Raw genomic sequence first — 24,558 nt, 5'->3', positions numbered from 1 at the left:
AGCACAAGAACTTTCGCCATAAGCCAGGTTTTCTCCCTTACCACTGCATTGAGCTAATTCTTCTTCATCATACTGCTGAAGCTTACAATCAGGGCCCTCCCTTCGGGAACACAGACCCAGGGACCATTTACAATGGCAACCAGCACATGCGTTTCCATAAACGGATATAGCTTGTGGTGGAATTATCAAACCCAAAACAAGCCCTCAACTCCAGCAAAATAGCCCCAGAGCACAAACTGTTCCCGGGAATAGCCTAGAAAGAGCATTTGTGGTTTCTACCTACGCTCAGAAACTATGAGGGGACCAGGAACTCCAGAGATCCCCTAAAGGAAAGGTCCCCAGGCACCTTGCAGAGGCGGAAAGGAAATGTGTGCTGCAGACAGCCCTCACCAGCTCGTGAGAGCCTACTGTGTGCATCAGTCCCCAACCGTGATTTTAGTGATGTCATACTGGTAGCTTGGACTTGGCCATGGCGGGACGGCTTATACCCTATCTGAAACAGTATCCCCACCTACCCATTGTTCTCTACCTCCTTTGGTTTTGTTGTTGTTGTTGTTGTTTGTTTACATAAACCTCTTATCACAACTGAACTTTCTGTTAGTTATTTTATTATAGGTTTGGTGTTTATCTGCCTTTGCTATGATCTCCAGTGGATGGAACATATTTTAAACTATATTCTAAAATGAGTGAAAAAATGAATTGCTTTTCATAGGTTAATTTGACATACCTCATGCTTGACCAGGTATCATCGGTTACCTTTCTATTTATATGTATCTTCCATCACATCTAGTTCTGGAAATTTGCTTTTGTTTAAATTGATTCTCTTATAGTTACTACATAGCCAAGTGACAGTAAACATAGCCATTCTCATTATAAACTAATTTAAAAAGGTAATTTTCCAATTAACAAATATACACCAGTGTAAACTGTGCTCTCACGGTGAAATAATGAAAGAAGTTGCCGACAAGTTTGGAAAGAAAACAAAGGTATTTGTTAGTGGCAAGACCTAATGAAAAACCTGATGGTCTAAACAAGGAAAACTGACAAGCACGATTCTCCCCACAAGAACACGGGTAAATTACTTCTGACTTAATAATTTTGCCTAAGGACAATTTCAGGCGTCATATACACAAATCCTCCCTCTGGAAAGCATACAATGAGAAAACCTGTGTTGAAATTTTGGCTTTACCATCTACTGTTTACAGAACCTTGGCCAAGTTGCTTGACCTTTCTGAACCTTTGTTGCTTTACCTGTAACATCATTATCTGCCATGCTTTGCAAGGCTATTGCATTAAATAACATCATGAATGTGAATGCACTTGGAAAGCGGTGAAGGACGACAAAGCTATGGTCTATTATTTGACCTTTGAGAGAGATCGGGACAAAATAAACACCTCGATGAATACCACTGCAAGTATTAACAAAACTAGCAATGGTACAAAATAGATGGTATAAAAATATGGTTCTTCCTCGAATTAGTCTCTAAGGCAGCACTGTCCGCTGTGATACAAACATTCTACACCTTTGCCCTCTGATACAGAAGCCATTAGCCACCTGCAGCTTTTCAAATGTGGCTTTTCAAATTGAGCCCTTCAAATGTGGCTAGCATGACTGGGAGAACTGTATTTTAAATGTTTTTCATTTCATTAATTTCATTTAGTTTCATTTAAACAGTCATAGGTGGCTGGAGGCTCCTGTATTGGACAGCGCAGCTCCAAGGCATTTCTTCAACTATGTTTTGGAGAAAACTCCCTCTTGGCCCTCGTCGTGAAGGGATTTGGTTTTGCAAGCATCAAGAAGCCTGGTGATAGACATCTTGTGGTTTCGTGCAAAGGAGAAAGTGTGGAATGGAGTGAAGCCTGGAGGACATGGAGAGAAGGGGATGGCCTCCTTGCCCTGTGGCCATGTTGATTCTGAAGAAGCCAATGGGACCTGCCCTTTTAGGATCCCAGTGTCCCTTCTTATCTGCTGTGTGACCTTAGAAAAGATATTTCGCTTCTCTGAGCCTCAGTCTTTTAACCATAACGTCTGCTTCATAAGATTACTGTGAGGGTTAAATGAAATAGGTTAATGATCCAAAGTGCCAGCCCAGAGCAAGCTGTGAACTCTCAACTTTTCCCTTCATGCCGGGAGCACAAGCAAATGGGGGTAGCACATTGCTTGGTGTTTCTTGCCTCAGGCCACACTACTGCTCGGCTGCCTAGCCATGCGTGGGACATCACTGGAGCTACGTTCGGCCTCAAGCAGCCCGAGCTGGCACACACCCAGCCTCCCTCCCTCCATTCAGGCCTCCTGAATGCCCTGACCTCACCCAGCACTTTGCTCTGAAGATCTCCGAGGCCTTCAAAGACTCCTCTTTGGATTCAATACAAACGATGTTCCTTCTGGGTATGTACACAGGTGGGGGGGCAGGCTGGAGGGTGCGGCCCAACCACCTCTCAAAGTGGAGCCACAACTCCCTCTGCTCAGCTCCTCAGGAGATTTCCCTGCACTGGCCTTTCCTCTGAGGCTGATGGAAAAAAATGCAGTCTGGCTCATCCCCACACAGGCCCTTGGGTGAAGTTGAAGACCTTAGTGCCTGCCAGGGCAGGCCCACTCCAGCTAAAAAGCAGGTGCTGTGGTCCCACATTTCAGGTGTGGCAAATGAAAATTCAGCAAATGTCGAAGTCTCACCTCTTAGATTGCCTCTCTCTTCTAGAAGCAGCACCAAAATCCTTCAGATGCTGGGCTCTCGGCATTCGGAAAGCAAGATCACCGGATGTGACAGTTTAACAACATGGCTGCCAAGTCTTTGACGTCTCTCCCTTCAGAGGTAGGGCCCCCTCCTTGAATCTGGGTGGGCTCATGACCACTTTGACCAATAGAGTATGGCGAAAGTGACACCATGTGACCTCTGAGGCTATGTCACCAGAGGCCTTGCAGCCCCCACCAGGGTGGCTGGGACACTTGTCCTCAGAACCCAAGCAGCCATATTAGAAGCCTAACTACCCAGAGGCCACGGTGCTGGAGAGCCACGCAGAGGCCCTCCTGGAGGGAGGCAGTCCCAGCGAAGACCATCCTTTGCCCAGCCCATCCAGGCACCCAACATGTAAGCAAAGACGCCCCCAGCCTTTGCAGTCTTTCAGCCGAGGCCACAAACATTTACAGTGGAGACAAGTCATTCCTGCTGTGCCTTCTCCACACAATCTGAGAGCATAACAAAGTGTTGTTCTCTTGCACCACTAAGTTTGGGGGCGACTTGTTGCTCGGTAACAGATGATGGGGCCCCAGCACAGTGTCTCACAGAACTCCAAGCCTCCTGAGTCCCAGCTTATCTGGGAAACTGAATCCCACAGACTAAAATGCCCTATCAGAGGACCTGCATAGTTGGAGCTGTTGATCACTGATGAAGGGGAGACAGTGCTGGACAGGCATAAAAATTGTCTGCGGTAGAACCACAGGGGGAGAGGAGGCAGGCAGGAAGGAGCACACTTTATTTTTCACTTTATTGTCATTCTGAACTCTGATCTTTGAAAATCACTCTTTTTTTTTTTTTTAAGTGAAAAAGAAATTGATAGAGGAGCAAGGACTTGCTAGTGTGATTTCAGTGGATGGCTTTATTCAACGAAGTTCGCATTGAATTTGCATGTGGTGGTTTTTTTTGGTTTTTTAAAAAAAAATTTTTTTTAATGTTTATTTATTTTTGAGAGAGAGAGAGAGAGAGAGACAAAGTGCGAGCAGGGGAGGGACAGAGAGAGAGGCAGACACAGAATCTGAAGCAGGATCCAGGCTCTGAGCCATCAGCACAGACCCCAACGCGGGGCTCGAACCCACGAACTGTGAGATCGTGACCCGGGCCGAAGTTGGGCGCTTATCGAGCTGAGCCACCCAGGCTCCCCTGCATGTGGCGGTTTTTTGGTCTTGTTTTGTTTTCATGCTTTGCTAGCATTTTCTTTTCTGATCAGCCCCATGTTCTTCAGGGTCACATAGAGCACTCTACCCCAGAAAAAAAGGCAAAAGGCAGCCATTTTTAGTCACAGTGTGGCGGCGATGAAAAGCGCTCTAGGTCCTTAGAGGGACTCAGCCGTCCGTGGGACAGAAGGAAGAGCCCTGAGCCAAGAGGAGGACATAGGGATTCATGAACATGTTGCTTCGACACGCTATTTTAATATTTCCAGGCCTCGGTTTGGTCGTTCACAAATTGGTTTCACTGATGTCTAAGGTCTGTCTTCTAACATTTTGGAGAGAAAGAAGTTAATATTTATTAAGTGCTTACCATGTGGCAAGCAGTATGCTAGGCCTTCTATTTATTTTATTCAATCCTCAGAAGAATTTTTTTTCCTAAGAACCGGCATCCCCGGTGGGTACATGAAGAAACCAAGGCCCCGTGACATGGAGGTTTCAGGAGCTGGGAGGCAGAGGGGTAGAATTCCAAAATCAACATGGCTACCCCTCCAGAAAAGGCTCACTCGCCTCTCTGCCCCCACAGTGTTTCCCACACCTTGTGCCCAGAGGCTGAGCGTCTGGTTCTTCAGTCTCTAATCCTCCACAGTGAGGAGGGAGGGTCCTCACTGCATTCCTTTGTACTGTCATCAGCTCCTTAAAGTGGCAAGAAACAATAGCGCCTTTCTCTGCTTTTCTGGAAGGGTGGCTCTTGGACCCTGAGCAGGGCAGGCCTCCCAGCCCGACTGCCTCCAGGTGCCCTGGGCAAGTCTAGAGGAATCCAGCCACCCAGCAATCCCGTGCAGATCTCGAAACTGTTGAGTAGTGTGAGCTCCCATTTTCCCCTTAACAAGAGTCCCGCAACTCCTCAGCTCTGGCTTATGGGACATATACTCCACTCACCACGGGACTCAAGCCAGCGTATAACGACCCCTTCTGCAAAATACGAGGGACTCAGCTTTCGCTGCCAGGCATGCACTTCTCCATCACCAGGATGCCTCTTACACTTGTGTTTTGATGAAGAGGGTTCTGCCTGTGTGGAGATGCCTCGTGCCCCAAATCTCTTCGCACACGTCTGTTACCGGTGCCTGGAATCACCACCCAGGGTTGACCAGGTCTCGCTACAAGTGGCACCCGCGCGGGGTCATCGAGAACTGTGATATCTAAGAGGAACGATTGCAGAGCAGATAAGATCACAGGCTTCAAAGCCAGACAGGTTGGATGTCAACTCTACATGGTAGTTTGAAGATAACTGTAAATCCTTTGCCCTTTCTCCTGTTAAGAGTTGGGGGTCCGTTTCCTCTCCCCTTTGGCTCTGGGCTGGTCCCTGTGACTGGCTTTGACCAACAGAACACAACAGAAGCGACTCTGCCCATCTCCTCTGTCAAGGGCGACCTCCAACGACGTGCAGCTTCCGCTTTTGTGCCTCTTAGAAGCCTGTGCTGGGGAAGGATTCTGACGACCCAGCAGAACCACCCCGCTGAGCCCTGCCTGCATTCCTGACCCACGGACTCGTGAGCAGTCAAATGGCTGTTGTCTAAACCACTACGTTGTGGTGGAGGGTGTTAGGCAGAAACAGAGAACTGAAAGAGTGTGAGAATTAGAGCATACCTTCTTGGTGCAGACTACAGATGCTGGGACGAGTGGTAAGGAAGTCCTCATCAGGGAGGGGGCCCTGGGGCTTGTCAGAGGCTACGGAATTGCATGAGTGAAAGGGCAGGGTGCGAGCGGAGAAAATTCTACGAGATCCAGCTACTCCACAGGCCTCTGGAAAAATGCTGTGAACGCTGACAGGACTTCTCAATTATTTTCACTACAGCCACCTGACTACAGAGAGCAAACCCTAAGTTTGGCCCAGGGTACCCTCCTACAAGTGGAAGATTGCTCCAAAGTCTTGTTCTATCTTTACAACTCCTGTGAATTTTGTGTTGTATTCCATAATTTATTCATCTGCATTTTAACATTAAAAAGCAGTTGAACTGGGGTGCCTGGGTGGCTCAGTCAGTCCAGTGTGTGACTCCCGATTTCAGCTCAGGTCACGATCTCACGGTTCATGAGTTCCAGCCCCATGCTGGGCTCCGTGCTGGTGGTGCGGAGCCCGCCTGGGATTCTCTCCCTCCCTCTCTGCCTCTCCCCTGCTCCTGCTCACTCTCTCTCTCTCTCTTTCTCTCTCTCTCTCTCTCTCTCAAAATAAATAAATTTTTTAAAAAATGGCTGAAGTTACTTACCAGTTAAGTAGCCTAACTTCCCCCTACCAGAACCTCTTTATGGAAACTAGACACTCCAGGAAGAAGGGTCAAGATGAGACCTGAGACTCTGTGTAGCCCCAGAACACACATGCACCCTGAGGGGACATCAACCTCACCCACCTGCTGAGGTCGAAGACTTGGGACTTTTCTTTCAGGATCTAGTCACTTGCCTCAGCAGCCAAATCTGGCCCCTGGGTCCCGCTCTCCTATCCCATTCTCCGCTGCAAGCTGTCGCTGAAGTCACAGGGCACCGACTCGGAAGAGACCCTGTAGACTCCCTCCAGACACATATAGAAAATTTAAGTCACCTGAAAATCCAGTCCTATCTCTGATGCACACTCCAGGTCGGCCTCCCCCAGTGGAAAGCAACCTGAAGCAATTCCCGGCCTTCCCCAGCATACTCGAACGCTCCCCAAACGTCCTTTTTTCTCAGACAATTCACACACACACACACACACACACACACACACACACGCACACATCTATAGCCTGTGTAGATACGTTGACACTTGGAAGCAAAATAGAGGAAAGCTTTTATTATTGTTTGCCATTTGAAAATGATTATCCAGCAGGATGATGTGTATTGAAGGAGACAGCTGGCAGTTAGCATCCCGGGGAGAGCTCCCTTTCTAGACCTGGGTGAGCCTCCACCACCTCCCGGCTTCCCGAGTGGGGACTGCCTGGTGCCAGACTTGGACGCCTACCAACACAAATTAAAGGAATAAAATGCCTCCTAGACCCAGGCAGGCCAGCGTTGGGGGAAGCAGGGTGAGAATGCCGAGAATTTTAAAGGGATCATCACCTCAGCAGGAGACCGAAAGTCAGCCTCAGAAAGTGCAGCGAGTCTCTGGTTCTGGGGTACTGGGGGCTTCCAGATGCTGTCTCTCCCGTTCCCCACCGGACCCCCAGCCCAGGCCTCCACCCCTCCCCACTAGAAACACTCCCTTCCCAGCCCCTTTTGGCAACACAGCCCCTAAAATGACACTCGGTGGGAACCCCGAGCTAACCGACTTGCACTCACACGTGAACCTGGAGGCGGGGGTAGAGAACAACCGCTTAATGGGTACAAGGTTTGCGTCTGGGGTGATGAAATGTAGCAGCTGTGCCACACTGACAGTGCACGAAATGCCACTGGACTGTTCACTGTAACATGGTGAGTTTTCTGTTACGTGAATTTCATCTCGATTTAAAGAAGAAGAAGGAGAAAAGACTTCCCGAGAAAAGAGTAAACCCTTCTAGAGCCCTATCGACCAGCTCACCTTTGACTGCGGACCTCATCTGCTAGTGGGAGGCTGCGTTCCAGCTCCTCACAGGACAAGGACTTCAGATGGTCCAAGGACAGAGGGAAAGTAAGATCAGCAAGCCTGCCCAGTAGGCTAAAATTAACCGGTCTTCCATAAGCTGGATTTGGCAAGTGACGGAACCTCTCCTACGTTCCTCCTCTGTGAGCTCAAACATACATGTCTTAGGAGACTCCTGAGTGGAACCTATAAAAATGACTGTAATACTCAGGCCAAACCTGGGGAGCCATATATTTGAATCCTATAACTTTATATCTTTCTCAGCCACCAGCTGGCAGTCTCCAGCAAGTCCCTACATCAGGCAATGCAGGATTTTCTTAATATACGATTTTAATCTTCAACAGCCCTTGCCAATTCGAAATAAAGAGAAGAGAGAATTCTGGGATCGTGTGCCCTACAAATTTAAAAGGAAAACGAAAGAAGTCCCATCTCGTACTTCAACAAGTTGATTTGATACTCAGAAAAGGACCCTTTGGGCCAAAATATATTTTTACTTTGTGTGTCTAAATAAATAACCCCCCTCTTTTTTTTTTTTTTAATAGAAAGCACATCACTGGTGTCTAAAACCAAACGTGGTTTTGATTGAACCAGACTTACATTTATATCTGAAGCTCATTCGCTAACAATAGAACTGGCTTTCCCATTTGCCAACGTCAATGTTGACCTGTTTTCACCTAAATTTTATAGATGTCAGAAAAAGAAACTGTTCACTACTCAGTGGCATACCCTGGCCTTTTTCAGCCACACTTGCCTGCATTTTTGCAGCTCCCTTAAATTCCCCTTGTCACAAAAGCTAACAATAAGGTCAAGTATTTCAGTGAGAAATATTGAATTATTATCCAACTTTGTCAAACGGCCAAGAGCCTACGAAAGCTAACCACGAACTGGAGGAGAGAGAGGCTTAACCTCGGGCCTCCCGGCCCTGCCTCCATTGCACGGGGAAGGATTTTTGGCACTGGGGGGCACCGGGAAGGTTGGGGCGAAGGGGGGAGGGGGGAAGGGGGGAGTGGGGTCTGGACAGCTCACAATCACGTCCAAGCTCCCGTCCCTCTGGGGTGTTTCGTTGCACTCGTTTGCTGCTGCAAAGAGCCAGCTTTGATTTTTCTTGGAGAGGGCTCCAGGCCCCCTAACATCTCAGCCGTGCCAACACCACGAGGCTGCTGACCTCTCCTGATCCCCTGGCCATATCCCTGCCCATCAAGGCTAATTTCTATGACAACATAAACTCCTCCGTGTAGCCAATAAACTCAAACCCGATGGAACCTGATGTGGCCAGGAAGGAGGATGACAAACTGGCAAGATGTCAGGGCTGGAAATAGAACTCGCTTCACCAGCCAGGGGCTTGGGAGGGGTAGCGATGGATTTATGCGCGTGTGTGTGTGTTTCATTCGTCCTAATAACCCCAATAAAGATTCCATTAATCAATAAACTGTCTCTTGCAGAGACAGAAATAAACACACGGCCCTCAAAGTGAGCTTCAGGCAGAACCAGAACACTTCCTCATTTGACCCCAACCTATGGTGGTTGAGGGCAGGAATAACCCTGTTACCCTGTTACCTCAAAGGGTCTGTCTGGGCAAGGTACTTGGTCATGAGGGAGAGAGAGAGAGAGAGAGAGAGAGAGAGAGAGAGAGAGAGAGAGAAATAAGGATTGGCTTTTAGCTGAGCAAGGAAGGCAGCAGTGCCCCCACCCCACCCCAGGATGAGATGTGAGGGATGTCAAAAAAGCATCCCCAGGAAGGTTCCTCTGCTCGGAACAGGGTATGTGGCTTTGGAAGCTGAGGTTTTAGCAGTTCCAGAAAACCTCTCTTGAAATGCAAATACACTGACTGCTCAAAGGTGAGGGTCAGGGCAAGTTCATTTATAAAAGGGGAGGCCCATGGTGCAGGGTTAGTTGGTGTGGGCTTGGGGAGAGACACAGTCCAAGACGGGCCTCCAGTGGAGAGGTCTGGAGGTGTGGGGAGAGAAGACCCCCAAGATTTTGCTTTCAAGTTGGACTTGGGGTCGGTCACAGGCATGGCTCTCACTCAGTTCTTGGAGGATGTGGCCATCCAGAGCATAAATTTGTCCCACCCAGTTGTACTCATCACCCTTCCCTGTTGAATGCCAAAGGGTCCATGTGCCAACGTGGCCCTCACTGTCCCATCAAGACTCCAGTGCACACAGACACGGTAGTAGATGTTGAGCAAGCAATTGGATAAAGTGTATCTGAGAGTTTGATATTTTATGCTGTCACTTCTCATATTCTTTATGTTGACACCCTCTTTTGTTAGACATTGAGATCTCACATTTTCCTTCCTGATACATATATGGATGGTGTAGGCATTTCTTTTAGTTTTTAATTATCCTAATGTCGAATATGATTTTGTGAAGCGTGACTCATGTCCCACAGAGGCTCCGACACAGCTCACCAGACCGCACCCCTCTAACCTCTTGGAGAGTTCCTCTTGCTCGTCTCGTCAGCAGGAGTGTGATTTCGTGTGCTGAGGAACACCACAGAGCCCAGAGCCACTGTCTCGCTCTTTGTCTTTCTGGAGAGCCATACATGGGATCTCCGTTGGGGCGAGGGGTCTGCCTACTCCCAGGGCCTGCGCTTTAGGGTGGATGTGGGGCTGGGGCTGGCTCAGCTGCAGACCCAGATTGGCAAGGAATTGCTCAGCCTTCCAGCTCCAGCTCAAGCGTCATCTTCCTGCCTTGGCCAGGAGTTGCTGCCTCCTTGGGTTGGGGGGCGAAGGGGGAGCCTTTGGTTCACGTCTCTGCGATGGCACCGATGCCCTGTATCGTCACTTACGAGATTATTTTTCTGTCTCTCTGAGCAGATGGTAAGCTTCTAGAGGGTAAGGATGGGTCTCATCCGTTTTTAGTTCCGTCATTTCTAGTATTTATTGAATGAATAAAAATGCAGCCCCTCCCTGACGGTCAGGTGCCAGTCGGGGATGGTGAAGCAAAGCAATAAGTCTCCCAAAATATTCTGTCTAGCAAGGGATAAGGTGAAGGAAGCCGAAAAGTCTCCCTCTCCCAGCCCCCATCTCCTTCTGCCCCAGACATGGCTTAGCACTCGTGGGATAACCACCTGGCACGATAAGGTTATGTCTATCATTAAACAGGGGTCGGATGATGAACTACATTCTAAGTTTTATCCGATAACACGACGCTGATACCAGTGTGTTCCATCACTGCCCCATTGGAATGGGTTGCCTTCTGCATCTCTCAACTTGGAGAGACACTCGTTATAGGTAACTAAGTGCATAAAAGGTAAAACGGAGATGAAAGTTCTATTTTCAAGATTAGCTGTTCTCTTTTCATTCGCTTAGGTGGCTCAGATAGTGTGTGTGTTAAAGACGTCAAGATTGCACGGCCTCAGCTCTAGAGCCAGCCCACAAAATGGCAACTAGAAAGGCCTTGACCACAACAAGGCCATGACATCCACCCTTTGCAGTGAGGGCAAGGGGGCCACCTGTCCACTAAGGGACAATCCACCTGAAGTGTGTCGCCAACAGATGGGTCATCTTTGTCCACGGAGGAATGGCACTGATGCTCTTAGACTAAATGTCTCAGTCACTAAGTCAGGCCTGGTATACAGCTTGATGGGTTTCTCTGACGAAGCAGTACACGACAGGTCTTTTGCAATAAGGTTAGCTGGAGCATGGTGTGGGATCAGTATGCTGGAAACTAATTTACACGAGTACACGAAGTTTTTAAGAGAATCAGCTTGCATGAGTTTATATCAAATGAAAATAGGTTCATAAACACTATCAAAGTAATGAAGTGTAAGTACTTCATGAAAGGATAATACGGAAGATGGTATTATAAGGGAAGGAAGTGTCTCTTCCAGAGAATGAGGAGGGGAACCACTTGGAAGTAGATGTCCAACTCTTGACTTCCCCTCATCTATTTACAGGGCGACCCTGCGTAAGTGGTTTGACCTCTCTGGGATTCCATTTCTTCACCCTCTACAAAATGGCCATCTTTGCCAATTCTGTGAGGAACAATGGACCTCATTCTCTCTCTTAATGCTAGGCAGACTCTAGCTGCACCTCTTAAAACTGCTCATAATTTCCCCACTCTAAAAACCACTACAAATCTATAGGTAAGAGTTACAACGTGGTCCCTTAACATACCATCTAGCAGGTAATATATTATTGTCCACTATTAAGGAGAAGGTCAAGAGAGGTTAAGTGGCTCATTCAAGGTCACACATTAAGTTAGTAGGGGTTAAGGATCTGGAACCCAGATCTTTTTGCCACTCTCTGCTTCCCCCTTGCAAAACACCACTCAACCCCTTAATGCACAGTTGGCTGCATGGCTTTTACAACAGGGAAGAGAAAATGGGAAGAGTGGCCCCTCCCCCTTGGACTATATCACCCACTTTTTATCACCCACTTTTTAAACACCAAGCCTCCCATATATTGTGGTGGAAATGAAAGGCCTGTATGACTAAATATAGATGCCGAGGACCTTACAAGTACTTGAGTATTTTAGGAAATGAGAAATGGGAAATGAAATTGGCTATAAGCAGAAATCAAAACTATCTAAATTCTCTCCAGAAACTGATGGCTAACTTTTTAATCTCTGTTGTTGGCAATCTGAAGCGTTCACGGATTTGCTTAAATAGCTTAAATAAAGAACGGCATGACCGACATCTCTTAGTGGGATGCATTCAATTAAACCGAGATGCCTTCCCGTATGCTTTTTAGTGGTGGTGAGCCTCCCAGCATATTGTTTTCTGCCTACAGTAGGTGTCCAGCAAATATCTGCAAAAAGAAGGCAGAGTGGGTGACAGGGAGAGAGCTCATTTCTGTTCTCTGGGATTTCAGTTAAGTGGGATATTAATTCCATATCAAGTGGATTTAAGGAAATAGTCTGTAAAATGCTTTAAGAGAATTGGAGAGAAGCCCTACCTATTCGGTTAAAGAGATTTGAATGATTTAGGGCACGAAACGTGGACGCCCCATTCCCAGGCTCCTCCAGGCTGTGTACAAGTGTGCAAAACTTGGCACACACCAGTGTCCCATCCCAGGCGGCAGCTGAGTTCCCTCAAGCCTTGGGCCTCTGATCAACTGTCCCCACTACACAGCATTGTCTTTTAGGGATGCCAGTTCAGAAACTGGGGCCCTGGGTGCTGCCCCTTCGTCAGGTGGTGAGGAGGACCCCAAAGCCACTCCCAGAAAGGTAAGAGTTGAAGCTGTCAGAGATTTCTTGGCTTGGGCCTTTCTCCTGTTAGGTGAAGCCAATGCTGCAACATTAAGTTCAATAATGCCTTTTATCGGTAGGCAGCATTCACATGCAACTCAATGCACCTAAATGGAAAATCTTAAAAGAGATTACAGATGAAGAACCGAGGTCCGGGTAGGGTCAACATTTCTGTTCTGAATGTATCGATCGATGTCTTTTATATTTATGGTTTATGTGACGTAATGTCTCTTGAGTTCCTTCAGGGAAGGAGCCCGTGGTAAGCCCATTGCCAAACTTGGCCGTGTGGCTCGGTAGAAAAAGTTTATAAAATAGATAGAAAGATATTCCTTTCAAAGAGCGACATTTTTTTTTTTAACCGTCAAAATAATAGTTTCTAAAAAGTTGTTCCACTTGGTGCTCCAGCTCTATCGTGATTCAAACTATTTGAAAATTTTATTTACACTTTTTAAAACAATCACCCTAATTACTATGAGTAATAATAGGTACCATCTATTTTCTGTCTATTCGTGCAAGGCACTTTGCAAGGCATGCTCCTATCTCATTAGCTCATTTAGTTCTCATTATGCAGATGATAAAGGAGGGTGTGTCTAAAGGAACACGGTCTTTGGAACCTGGCAGATTGAGGCTTGAGTCTTAATAGCTGTGGAACCTTGGGCAAGTCTGATCTTTAGTTTCCTCACCAGAAAAGCAGAGATAGAAACAGTACTAACTTCTTCACAGGCTGGCTGGAAACACTGACCTAAGACACGTGAAATACCAAGCAAAACACCAGGCTCGTAGTCCAACGTGCAGTGAAAGTTAAATATTGTGTTCTTACTATTACTTGATCATGCCACCAGTACCAAATATGACTTGTCTCCAAAAGGAAATTAAAACAATGGCCTTCGGTGCCATCGTAGGGGGGAAGGAGGTAAATCATCTTCCGTCTCCATTCCTTTCTCCCCAGGACGTCCATCCCAGGGAGACCTGGGCCAAGTGAACCCTGCGGACAGCTATGGAAGATGAAAATCACGAGGAATGGGTAGCTGGCATGCCCTTGTGCATCACAGGGGTGGGCTCAGGAGGACGATGCCAAGAGGAAGGGTGACAAAGGGGACTTTCTGGAGCTACGATGAGCTTCTGCACCTGCTCCCCGCATCCCTTCCCTCTCTCTCCCTTACCCTCCTGCAGGCCTGGGAGCAAGGCCCCAAGGGGCTCTGTGTTCCCCCTGCTCTTGGGGAAGCCAAGAGCCGGCATCCTATGGAGACCTGAGCAGCAGCAGGGGGCAGCCTGGTCACTGTCTGCTTTGGCCAGCGGGGGCCCCCCCGAGCCCCCACAGCGCCTCTGGCTCTGGCAGCTCCCTGGGAAAGAAGAAAGCAGCATCTTACATGTGTGGCATATTCTAAAACAAAATAATAACCGGGAGATTTTATAGACTCTGACAGGGGGAAGAAGGGAGTGAAAAAAGATGGAACAAAGATGCCATTTTAAAGTTATTGGCTCCTGTTCAGGATTTTACTATTTTCTATGGCAAGGAGCAAGTAAAAAATTCCTCCTATTGATGAGTATTTTTCTACAGTCATTGAAAGCCAAAGGGCTCGGGGCTTCCGACTTCCCCCTTGGGGAACCTGTGAGCCAGTGCCCTGGCTAACTTAGGGGAGGGGTGGCTGGCCAAGGCGGGAGGCTCACAGGCCCCCAGCAAGCGGCTCCGATGGGGAACGGGTGCAAGGGCACACACTGTGTTTTCAGTCCGGATTCTGTGATCTTTCTGCCAAACAGGGGTTTACAAAGCAAAAACCTCCAGAGAATTCTCATACTTTCTGGCTTATTCTCCTGGTGTTCATCTTAACAGGAATCAGCTGTTTGCCTTCTCACTTATACAGCACGTTGCCGAAGAGAATTTAGCATCTGGTCTGGCTATTATTAAAAACAAGAACATCCTGCTCTGTTGGGAGAACAGCACCACTGGCAATAAAAGGACAGAGATCATTTGCATTCAGGATTCCAGAGATGTATTTCAGTTCAATATCTGCTCTCCCTCCTCCCCCGGCAGCTCTCATTTCAAAATTTCCTGATGCATCCATCATTTGCATCGTGGTCTCCTTTTTTTCCCAACCAGAGACACAGAGCGGACTTTTTCCTTCCACTGGGAGGCAGGGATCACTGGAGTTGTTCAAACACCGATCCGCTCCTGCCGTGTGATAAAATTGAACTACCAGAGGAATTTTTTTCTTTTTTTACAACTGCGGAAATGAAAAAGTAAACAAGACTAGGAAGGCATTGGTATTTAGGCTCCAGCTTTTTGTTGTTGTTTTCGCCTTTTTCTTTTTTTAAGCATCAGGCTGGGAGCCTGAAGGAACCATATAATATGAAAAACCCTGGGAGGTTTTATTAGCCAATAAAAAAAAAAAAAAAACTGAGTTCCTATTAACCACTTAACTCCTTGAGAAAGTTCCGCACTTGCCTCCCTCCCGAGATCCTTCGCTCCCTTCCCTCCCATATGCCCACGAGGAGGGGGAAGTGGGCCCATCCACCCTGCCCTACAAAACCTGAGCGCCCAGTCTACGTTCCAGAAATTGTGGTGGAGGGTTAGACTCAATGATAATCTCTGTACTTCTCATCTGTGAAACCACTAATAAGATCTTGATAAGGAGTCAAACTTTCTGTGCCCCCAAACCCGCACACAAAAAGGCTCTTCAAGCACAAGGCTAAAAAGGAGAAAGGTCACTGGGACGTTCAAGATTTAAATATGAAATGACTGTCAGGGAAGACAGAGTGGGGCTAAGGTCTTACCGAAAGACCATAACGATGCCACCCAAGGCTCCTCTCTTTGGGGGGGCAGGAAAATGAAGAGGAACTCAGAAACAGAAAGTGAAACTTGCCTGAGCTGTTGCCCGGTCAGAGGTGGACGGAGTTAGAAAAAAAAAAAAAAAAAAAATCAATAAATAAATGACCTAATTTGGGAAGGAAATGATGTCAAAGGAGATGTAAATCCTAAAACCGTTGTATTAATTCTCCCACGGTTATGCGTGTCCCGTGGTTTTGCCGTTTGCTTTTTTTGCTTATTTTTAAGGAAGAAATTCACACATTTACACCAGTCCATCACCCAGCTGGAAGTTTCCGGTACCCTGGTCTCTCAAAGCCCCCCGAAGCTCTGCCCCCGTATCCTGGACCTCCTAATTCCACCAAGACTACTGTGTCTTGCTTCCATTTTCCACCTCCCAGCTAACTCTGGCACTTTGGGTGCTCCGGGACAGATGTCTAAGGCCTCGGGAGTACAGGCCACATGACGCCTGGTTGTAATTTTGTGTTCTGGTCTCACCGAACATTGTGCAGGCAAGACTACATCTTGAGGGGCCTGTGTGGAAGAACTTTTGCTTGTCCCCCCAGACTCCCACCTCCTTTCCGCCCCCCTTTAGCATTTTGCTAGATGGTCTTGATTTCTTTCCAAGGATGACTGGTGGAGGGTAATTCTTCCCTTTCTATTATTAGCTATGGAATGGGACAGAATGACCTGGGGGGGAAGAAAAAAAGGCCATCAAGGGGATGGATGCCTGGGTGTCTCAGTCGTTTGAGCATCCGACTTCTGCTCAGGTCATGATCTCTCGGTCTTTGAGTTCAGGCCCCACGTCAGGCTCTGTGCTGAGAGCACGGAGCCTGGAGCCTGCTTCGGATTCTGTGTCTCCCTCTCTCTCTGCACCTCCCCTGCTCGCACTCCGTCTCTGTCTCTTTCTCTCTCAAAAATAAACATTAAAAAAAAAAAAAAAAGAATAGTTGCCTCTTTACCACTCGTGGAATGAAGGTAGTACTCTTTTGTAGGATTTGCGAGGAAAACAAACACCCGAGACAAATAAATGCCATGTCAAAGAGCACGTGTGTGTGTGTCTATGTGTGCGTGTGTGTGTGTGTGTGTGTGTGAGAGAGAGAGAGAGAGAGAGAGAGAGAGAGAGAGAGCTTCATTGTTCCCTAAATAGCTGCTCAGGCACCCCTTTCCATCCCTCCACCTCCCTTTTCCCTCCCTTTAGACACACACACACACACACACACACACACACACACACACACACACACACACCTTAGGGTAGTTCCCTTGGCATCACTAGCAGATTCTTTTCTTTGCTAAATTCCTTACTAATTTCATAGCTTTTTAAAAACTTCACTTCCAAGGCCTCCCAATCGAATACCCACTACCGGGAAGTCACAGAGAGACTTCTCAGGGTGCACAGGAATGGAGGGAGGTTGGGGAGAGCTTCCCTTGCCTTTGCTCAGAGCTCGTAGTTTAGAGCTCGTGATTTATCCAGGTGTTGGTTCCTACCTGGCTTTCCTTGACACCTTCTGCAGGCCTGAGGTGAGAGCCAGCAAAGGAAGAGCGGGGGTGGCTGAAGGAACTGGGGTGAGCCAGTGTGCCCAGCCCTCGTGTGCAGGCCGGCTGTCTCACCACCTGCACATTCCCTGCACCAACCCCCAACAGCTCTGGCATGAAGGCGTCCCTCCCGGCCCCTTCCGGAGTTTGCCCGAGAGCTTCCGGAGAGCCGGCCCATGCTCACTAAAACCGTGGCAGTCAGTTGAGCTGTCCCCGGGAAAACGTAGAGACTTCACAGGACCATCATCTCATAAGCCTCCTCTTCCTCCCTGTGGAAATGCCCCTAAACCATGGTTTCCTAGAACTGGTCTCTAAAAATGATTCCCAAATAATTGGGACAGGAAAGCCAGCTGACTGGATTGTCCAGTTTGCCTGATAGTCACGGTCGGGTTGTTTGCTTAAATCAGTCAGGCCAGCGCCTCCATCTCGGCTGTGGCTTTTGGCTGTGTCATTATTGTTAACCACCCGTTTCCAGAAGGAAAGAGAAGTCAGCTCGTGAAGATCTGTAGGCCCAGCTCTCACTCACCGATCGTGAACGAGGCCTTCCCCTTCTTCCTCCCTTGCCTTTTTAGACTGTTTTCAAATCCCATAAATATAAACATGTGGCTCTTCAACCGCATCTGTAGATAATAACTTCAGGGGGCTTCCTGTTTACATGGCAATACCCATTTCCCAGCCAAAAAAGCTCTGCAACAGAGAGCTGAGGTGTTTATTGGGCCAGTGTCGGCTGGGATTGAGTTAACAGGAAACACCCACTCTCAAAGCAATGTCTGATGATTAAATATTTGGGGGGCAGGGGGCACAAGGGGTCAGACGCACTGGAGAAACGTCTTTCCTTCCTCCGCCTGTCATTTCCAGTGAGAACAGAAGCAGCCATGACAAACATGGCCAAGCAGTCCAGGCCTAACAAAGTCCCACAGCTGTGCTATGCCCTGGCTACAGAGCCCGGAACGTGAGGAGGAGGGAAGAAGTGCAGCGGGAAAGACAGGAGCCCCCCTCACGACACAGCCAAACCTCAGGGTGCCATCAGGTGAAGGGATGGAAAGGGTTGGTACACATCCATCTCTGGGAAGCCCCGCCGTCTTCTGCCTGGCTAGCCTGTTTTAATGAGCAATGTATTCTCACACCAGTTCTGTCAAGAAAGCCCGACCTAAGAATTTAAAGAGAGCCTCTAGCCCACTGGTTCTCAATGGGGGGTACGTTTTCCTCCCAGGGAACATTCTGGAGACGTTTTTCATTGTCATGACTGGGGCAGTGCTCTTGGCATCTAGTGGGTAGAAGCCAGAGATGCTAAATATCCTACAATGCACAGGACAGCCCCCCTACACACACACACACACACACACACACACACACACACATACCCCAAAGAATTATCCAGCCTGAAATGTCAATAGTGCCAAAATCTGGCCCAGTGCTTCTCCATAAACCAAAAAACTGAGACCCAGAGGAATAAAGCGATTTGCCCTAAACCATGCTGCTGGACAAAGCCACAGACCGTGCGAAAGCCATTGTGCCCACCTGTCATGCAAGGCCTTTTAAAACGACACAGATGTCTGATTTAAAAGGATAACTAAGTATACAGCTTCAAAGAGTTGCAAACAAGTTTCCCAGCCTAGGTGTCACCCGAGTGCTTTCAGGATGTCTCCTAGTCTTAGAAATTAGCTGTTTCCAAGATTTCTCAGAAAACAATGTCAAACAGGTAAGAATGAGCAGATCTCAAAGGAGGCCTCTCTACCTCTTAGCATCATGTGGGCCACCGGCCAGGGCCTGACCATCTCTGCACCACGGTTTATGGTCCTTCTTTTAGAACTGTGGTAAGCCAAGGCGGACAGACAGCACAGGACATAAAGAAAGCCACCACTCTACCCCAGGCCCTCAACCTTATCGAAGGGGAGGGACTTACCAAAAATATACTATGGCCCATAAAAAAAAAACAAAAAAACTCCAAACTATAGTTATGCTCGCTAGTAGAATTTTTCTGAGGCTAGAGCTCTCCAGGCCAAGGTCCATTTTTACTTACCCTTGAGGTTTGATTGACTTTCTGTTTTAAGAACCCAAGAGAGACGTGGGAAGGAAAACAGACTACCGGCTATGGCCAGGCTGCCTGAGATCTGACCACAGCCAAGGGTTCACTTGTGGGCCCTTGTTCATGTGCCCAGAGATTAGAACCACAGGGACCATCGAGACAGCTGTCTTTGTATCTGGACTGGTCCCGTAGATAGAAGAAGGGGCTTTACCAAAGGATGGGGTGAGCGCTCCTTCCTTCAGACACAGGCGGATAGGGAAGTGAGTTCACTGCTAGATCCTTCACCCACACCCCTGTAGGAGTAGGACAAAAGAAGAAGGTGGCGCTCACGGAGATTTTTCAACCTCTCACCAGTAACACAGACCTCTGTTCTCATCCGGCCCTGGCAAGTCCCACGGCCAAAAAGTGCCCAGGTGTAGGCAGGAGTAGGCGTTAGACTAGAGAATGGAGCCGCGGCTGAGAAAAGACCCAATGTACACACATAACAAAACCAAAAAAGCCATTTTATTGAAAATTAAATTCAAACTTCAAATTAATATTACAATCATGAGAAAAAAATGCCAAATAATTCCATTTACAGTTGCAACATACAATACAAATAGTCCCTTTGAAGTTGAAAGTAAACTCATCCACAATCATGGCCTGTGGGACAAACCAGAATTTGTACAATATGTGCAGGGAAAGCAGATCTTGGGCAACAGCAATTGGAAAAAAATAAAAATGAGAAGCTTGTATTTACACAAAATGCTACAAACATTTTTGTTCCACAGAAATCTAAGAACGGTAAAGCATATCCAAAAAGAAAAAATGGAATTTTATTCAGAATACCTAAGAAATTACTGTAACTTATGGTTTTGGCTGATATATTTCAAAGTACTGCATCAAAAGCAAACAGTTATTTGTAAACATGAAGTAAACAAACATCTAAAAAATTCTCACACAGAAAATATTTTTTAAATGCATTCCTTTTTTAAGAACAACAAATTCAAGGTTTGGAAGAGTCGCTTTTATTTTATTGGTTATTGTTCTTTCGAATATCCTAGAAATAACTCCTGTTCTCGCTCATGCTCTGTGTTTCCATGCATTAACCTAGACTCTGAGTCCGTTCCTTTCCTGGGAATGGAGGGAACTCTAAGCCAGCACACACATCTCGTCCCCTCTGAGTTTGCAACGGATGGTCCCTGACGGTGTGGATTTCTCAGCTTCCTTTTAAAAGGCCCCGGTGGGGCGACACTGTCTACAGAGTAACCCACAGCTCATCTGTTGCGTCTCTCTCGGTTCCAGGCTGGAGGTCACTTCCCTCATCCAAAACCAACGCTGTGGTACTTGTTCGGGGGCCCTGGCAGAGGTTACAATTTGTGAGACAACTCAAACAGATCAACGTGTCTGTGTTGGCCACGCTGTAAACGCCAGCAACGTTGGCGCTACAAAGAACCATGCTCCTTTAACCTGAAGGAAATACAGAGCGTTGGCTACTACATGGCTTCACGGTAGGAGCAGTAGTAAGGCTTTGCTTTGGTCTTCAAATCACAGATCATACACATGACCCAGTGCAAATTAAGGGTTCAGTTATTAAAAAAAAAAAAAAAAAAGGAAACGAAAAAGAAAAATTTAACCCCCAGGCTTTGACAAAGGGCAGAATTTGATCTAAGAAATGTGACTTACCCCTTTGGAGTGGTTGGAGGGAGGGGACAAGTGCTTGAATTTTTCCCAAGGAAAAAAAAAAAACAAAAAAAAAAAAAACAAAAAAAAAACTTTTAAAGTGTTTCTGGGTTGCTGCCTGCAGCCACTCTAATAACATTTCAACACAAAAGCATCCCTAAAGTCACTTAGTATGTGTACTGTAAACTTAAAAAAGCCCTTTTAACATTAAAAAATAATGTACAAATATAGTACCTTTTTTTTTTTATTATTAAATAGGGTACAGCTGGCACCGGCGGTAACATTTTTAGGTCAATTAATTAAAATTGAAATGTGTAACCAGACACTGGCTTTTTTAAGTGCTGCTGAAACACACACACATATTTTACACTTACAAATAAATGGACAGTGTCGTGCTTCAAGCTACCACACACAAACAATAAATAGTATCAGCTACTACTGCCATCTTAGTTAAGAGAAAAGTGGCTTATTTATCTAAGCATACTTGGTATACGACCTTTAGAAGGCAACCAGTTTCGTTTTGCTTTGTTTTGTTTTGCCCTCGGTTTTGGCTGGGAGGAGTCGGGGCGATTGCAAGGGAGGCGCCCAGCGAGAAGCACGGGGCCCCCCACGCTGCCCTGCGAGGCCTGGCGGCCAGCGAAGCGGGCTTGCGGCAGGACGACAGAGCAGGGGTCTCTAGGCGCTGGAGGCAAATCTCTACGAAGTTCTGTTCAGAGGGGCACCGAATTGAAAGGAAGGGGCCCGGACCTGTGGGAGCCCAGGCAGGGATTTGCCCGGTGGTGTCGTCGAATGATCCTGGCTTGGATTAAGGATTCCCGCTTGAGAATCTGCCAGGAGCGGTCAAAGTGCATCTTACGGGAGGGCTTCCGCTCAGATTCATACACAGTAGTAAGATCCCAAACTCCACATGACCTTGCCTTCCCTTGACGCAAAAGGGTTGGCTACGGCTCCCCACAGGCCAGGTGTTCTCTCAGGTCAGCTACCTGCTGGAACTTGCCTGCTACTTCAGATGACCCGCTCCCCCGTAAGACAATGACTGAATCTGCTCCTTTAAGGGCAGAGTCCGTGGAGAGCTGCCGGCGGGGCCTCGGGGAGGGCAGGCCTGGGTTCTCCTGACTTTCTGTTTGGCAAGGCCGGTGGGTTAAGAATCCCCGGGACAATTTGGCTTTTCCTGTACTAAGTGCATCCTGATGGACCCTTCAGCCACAAGGGCGGCCGCCTGCTACGTCTTCCCTGGGAAGCCTGGCGATTTAGAGTTTTGCTTTAACTATGAAACGGCAGAACGTTTTTCTGCAGTTCCACGATTCACTTGTGCTTGTCTTTTTAGTATGACAAGAGTCATTGTTATTTGAAAGAAATTAGGAACCCACATCACTCCAGCATTTCATGCTAATAAAGGGCAACAATAAGAGATAAAGGGCTAAGAGTTGGTTTTTAAATCCCCAATTATTGCTTTAAAAGGCAAAGCTGTGTTAGAGGCGATCAAAGATCTGAAAGAACGAGACATAACATTTCCTTCATACGTCACAAAAACAAGCTACATCTAAAATATTTGGAGATGGACGTATTTTTGAAAATCACATTGTGCCTGAACTGAAACTGCTTAGCAATATTTCAGATATGGCTCTAGCCCACTGAAGAAATTTGTTATTTAATAAAGAGCACTTTTAGAGACCGAAGTCAACACATCAGTACACTAAGAAATGTTTCAAGGGTCCAAATGTCATTAAATAATTATAAATATATCTTTAAAGTTATATGACCATTCACGTTAGCAAGTTACCTCAGATTTTACACATATTCATAATTTAAAAAAAAAAAAAGAAAACAACACACAGCCAAACACAAACACTATCTATACCATTATGGCTATAATAAGGTATTGCCATTTTCAGTTTTGCATAAAAGGAGAAAGGAGAAGGAGGGTAAGGATCGAAGGATGGGATTTCTTTTTGGTTAAATGGGAAAAGGAAACAAAAAAAGTACAAAAAAGTAAAATAAAATCATCTATCCTGATCAGTATTTTTGGAGTCACTTTCTTAAAAGTAGGAACACAACAACAACAACAACAACAACAACAAAACTGAACCAAACAGATCGTACGAGAACTTGCGGCAAGTCTGAGAGCAGTTTGGAACAGTTACTCTGAATGGATCGCACTATGCGGGAAGCGTCCATTCTACCTCTTTGCCCTCTGCGTGCACCTCGACTGGCTTTGTAAGCTGGTCTGCAGAGGGCACTGGTCCATACACAGCTGCAACCGTGAGGGTGTGCGGTTTCAAAGCACAGAGAGGAAGCGGCTTTGCTCTTCTTCCTCCTGAACCTGGAGTCCACCTCTCTGAATTGGCATAGGAACGGGTTATTTACGATAACAGGCCAAACGACAACACAACAAAAATACCTTTTTCCTTTGTGAAAGTACGTCTTACATAGAAAACCATCTGAAACCTGAATACGATTGTCTCTCTTGGGCCTTCTGCTTCTCAGTGTCTACCCTCTCATGGTTGCAAGATCATGACTGAGTGGGTGAATGAAAAATCTTCTAAAAAATAGGCACTTTGTAGATAGCTAATTGATATACATATATATGCGCTCTCTCTATATATGTATATATCGATACATTTGGGATGCGGCTCCCAGACACCGCTGGGCCACTGCTGAGGAATTTCAATATGGCCGCCAAACAGATTCATCCATTCTGCCACTAGAATTCAAAACAGTTGGGGAACTGCTGTGGCTTCCATCAGCGTCAACACCATCATTCTGGGTGGGCAAATTTGGGTTTAATAGCGTGCTGCCATTCGAGGTGGTGGTGCATGGCGGAAGCATTCTGGAAGGAGACCGATCTCCCCCCGGCACCATGGGGAACTGATAGGATCCTGACGAAGTGCCATAGTAGAGATATGGAGTGCTGCTGGTCTGGAAGGGTCCACTCTGGCTTTGGGAAGAGCCGGGGTAGGGTGGTGGCAGGTAGGTGTGGTAGTGGGTGGTGGCGGACATACCGAGGGACATGCCTGAGGTGACTGGCGGGGTGTAAGTAAAGGTGGCTGGATAGTGCATTCGTGGGTTGGAGAACCGGCTCTCAGTGAGGGATGAAATGCTTGGGAACTGCCTGGGGTCTGAAAAAGGGCCCAGTTCTGAAGCACCTAAAAATTATAACAGAAGATGGGGGGGGAAAAAAGTCTGTAAATATCAATTAAAATAAAGAGAGAATTGTTACAAGAAAAAAAAAAAACAAAAGCAAAAACAAAAAACAAGAAACTTTAGCCTCCCAAAAAGGAACAGCAAAGCCACAAACAGACCTTCAAATGCACCGGTCACTAGACAGTCTTTTTTTTTTTTTTTCCCACTTTACCGTCTTAGCGGTACGTATCCTTAAGTTCTTCACCCCCTTGAAAAAAGCCCAAATGTGTGCTAGGTCTTATGTGTAAACCAACCCAACACCACTCATTACAGATTCACTCCTCAGACTTTAAGACTGAATCCTCATTGGTTTTGTTTTTTTTTTTCTCTTTTCGTTTCTCATTGCACCTCAGATATTTGAAAGTGACATTTTTACTAAGTCACTCAACCTAATTTTATTTTCTCAACCCAATATAAAGAAACCCCAAAGTGATCAGTTTTGTTACTGGTACTCTTGGCAAGGCCCCTTCATCAATGAAGGAACTTCAAAAAGATACCTTAACATGTTCCTATTACTTCTTTTCCATTTTTAAAATAATGTATAATCTTGTTTTATTCTTCATCTTAGTAACAGATTTCAAAAAAAAAAATAAAAAAAAAAAAATCAAACCGGACTGAAATCAAGCCAGATTTCCACGTGTTCTGGAACTATCTTACTTTTCTGGGGGCACATGA

The 24,558-nt window shown here is 46.7% G+C and overlaps 1 protein-coding gene across 8 annotated transcripts in view; it reads right to left on the bottom strand.

The window, feature by feature from the left end:
• Positions 1-24,558, bottom strand: part of RUNX2 (RUNX family transcription factor 2) — a 326,374-nt gene that overhangs the window by 83,642 nt on the left and 218,174 nt on the right. For 2 of the 8 annotated variants that reach the window (XM_078446960.2, XM_060614402.3), the window contains one exon: positions 19,523-23,846. The exons of 4 other annotated variants lie outside the window; for them this stretch is intronic. In XM_078446960.2, coding sequence (XP_078303086.1) covers positions 23,368-23,846 — 479 coding nt within the window. In that variant the 3' untranslated portion in view covers positions 19,523-23,367. Of the gene's footprint in view, positions 1-19,522; positions 23,847-24,558 lie in introns of those variants that run through there. 2 more of the 8 variants (XM_078446961.2, XM_060614410.2) reach the window with 2 other exon arrangements.

Source organism: Panthera onca, chromosome B2 (assembly GCF_046562875.1).
Source record: "Panthera onca isolate mPanOnc1 chromosome B2, mPanOnc1 haplotype 2, whole genome shotgun sequence".
NCBI lineage: Eukaryota > Metazoa > Chordata > Mammalia > Carnivora > Felidae > Panthera > Panthera onca.
This window is presented reverse-complemented; position numbering and strand designations above follow the sequence as displayed.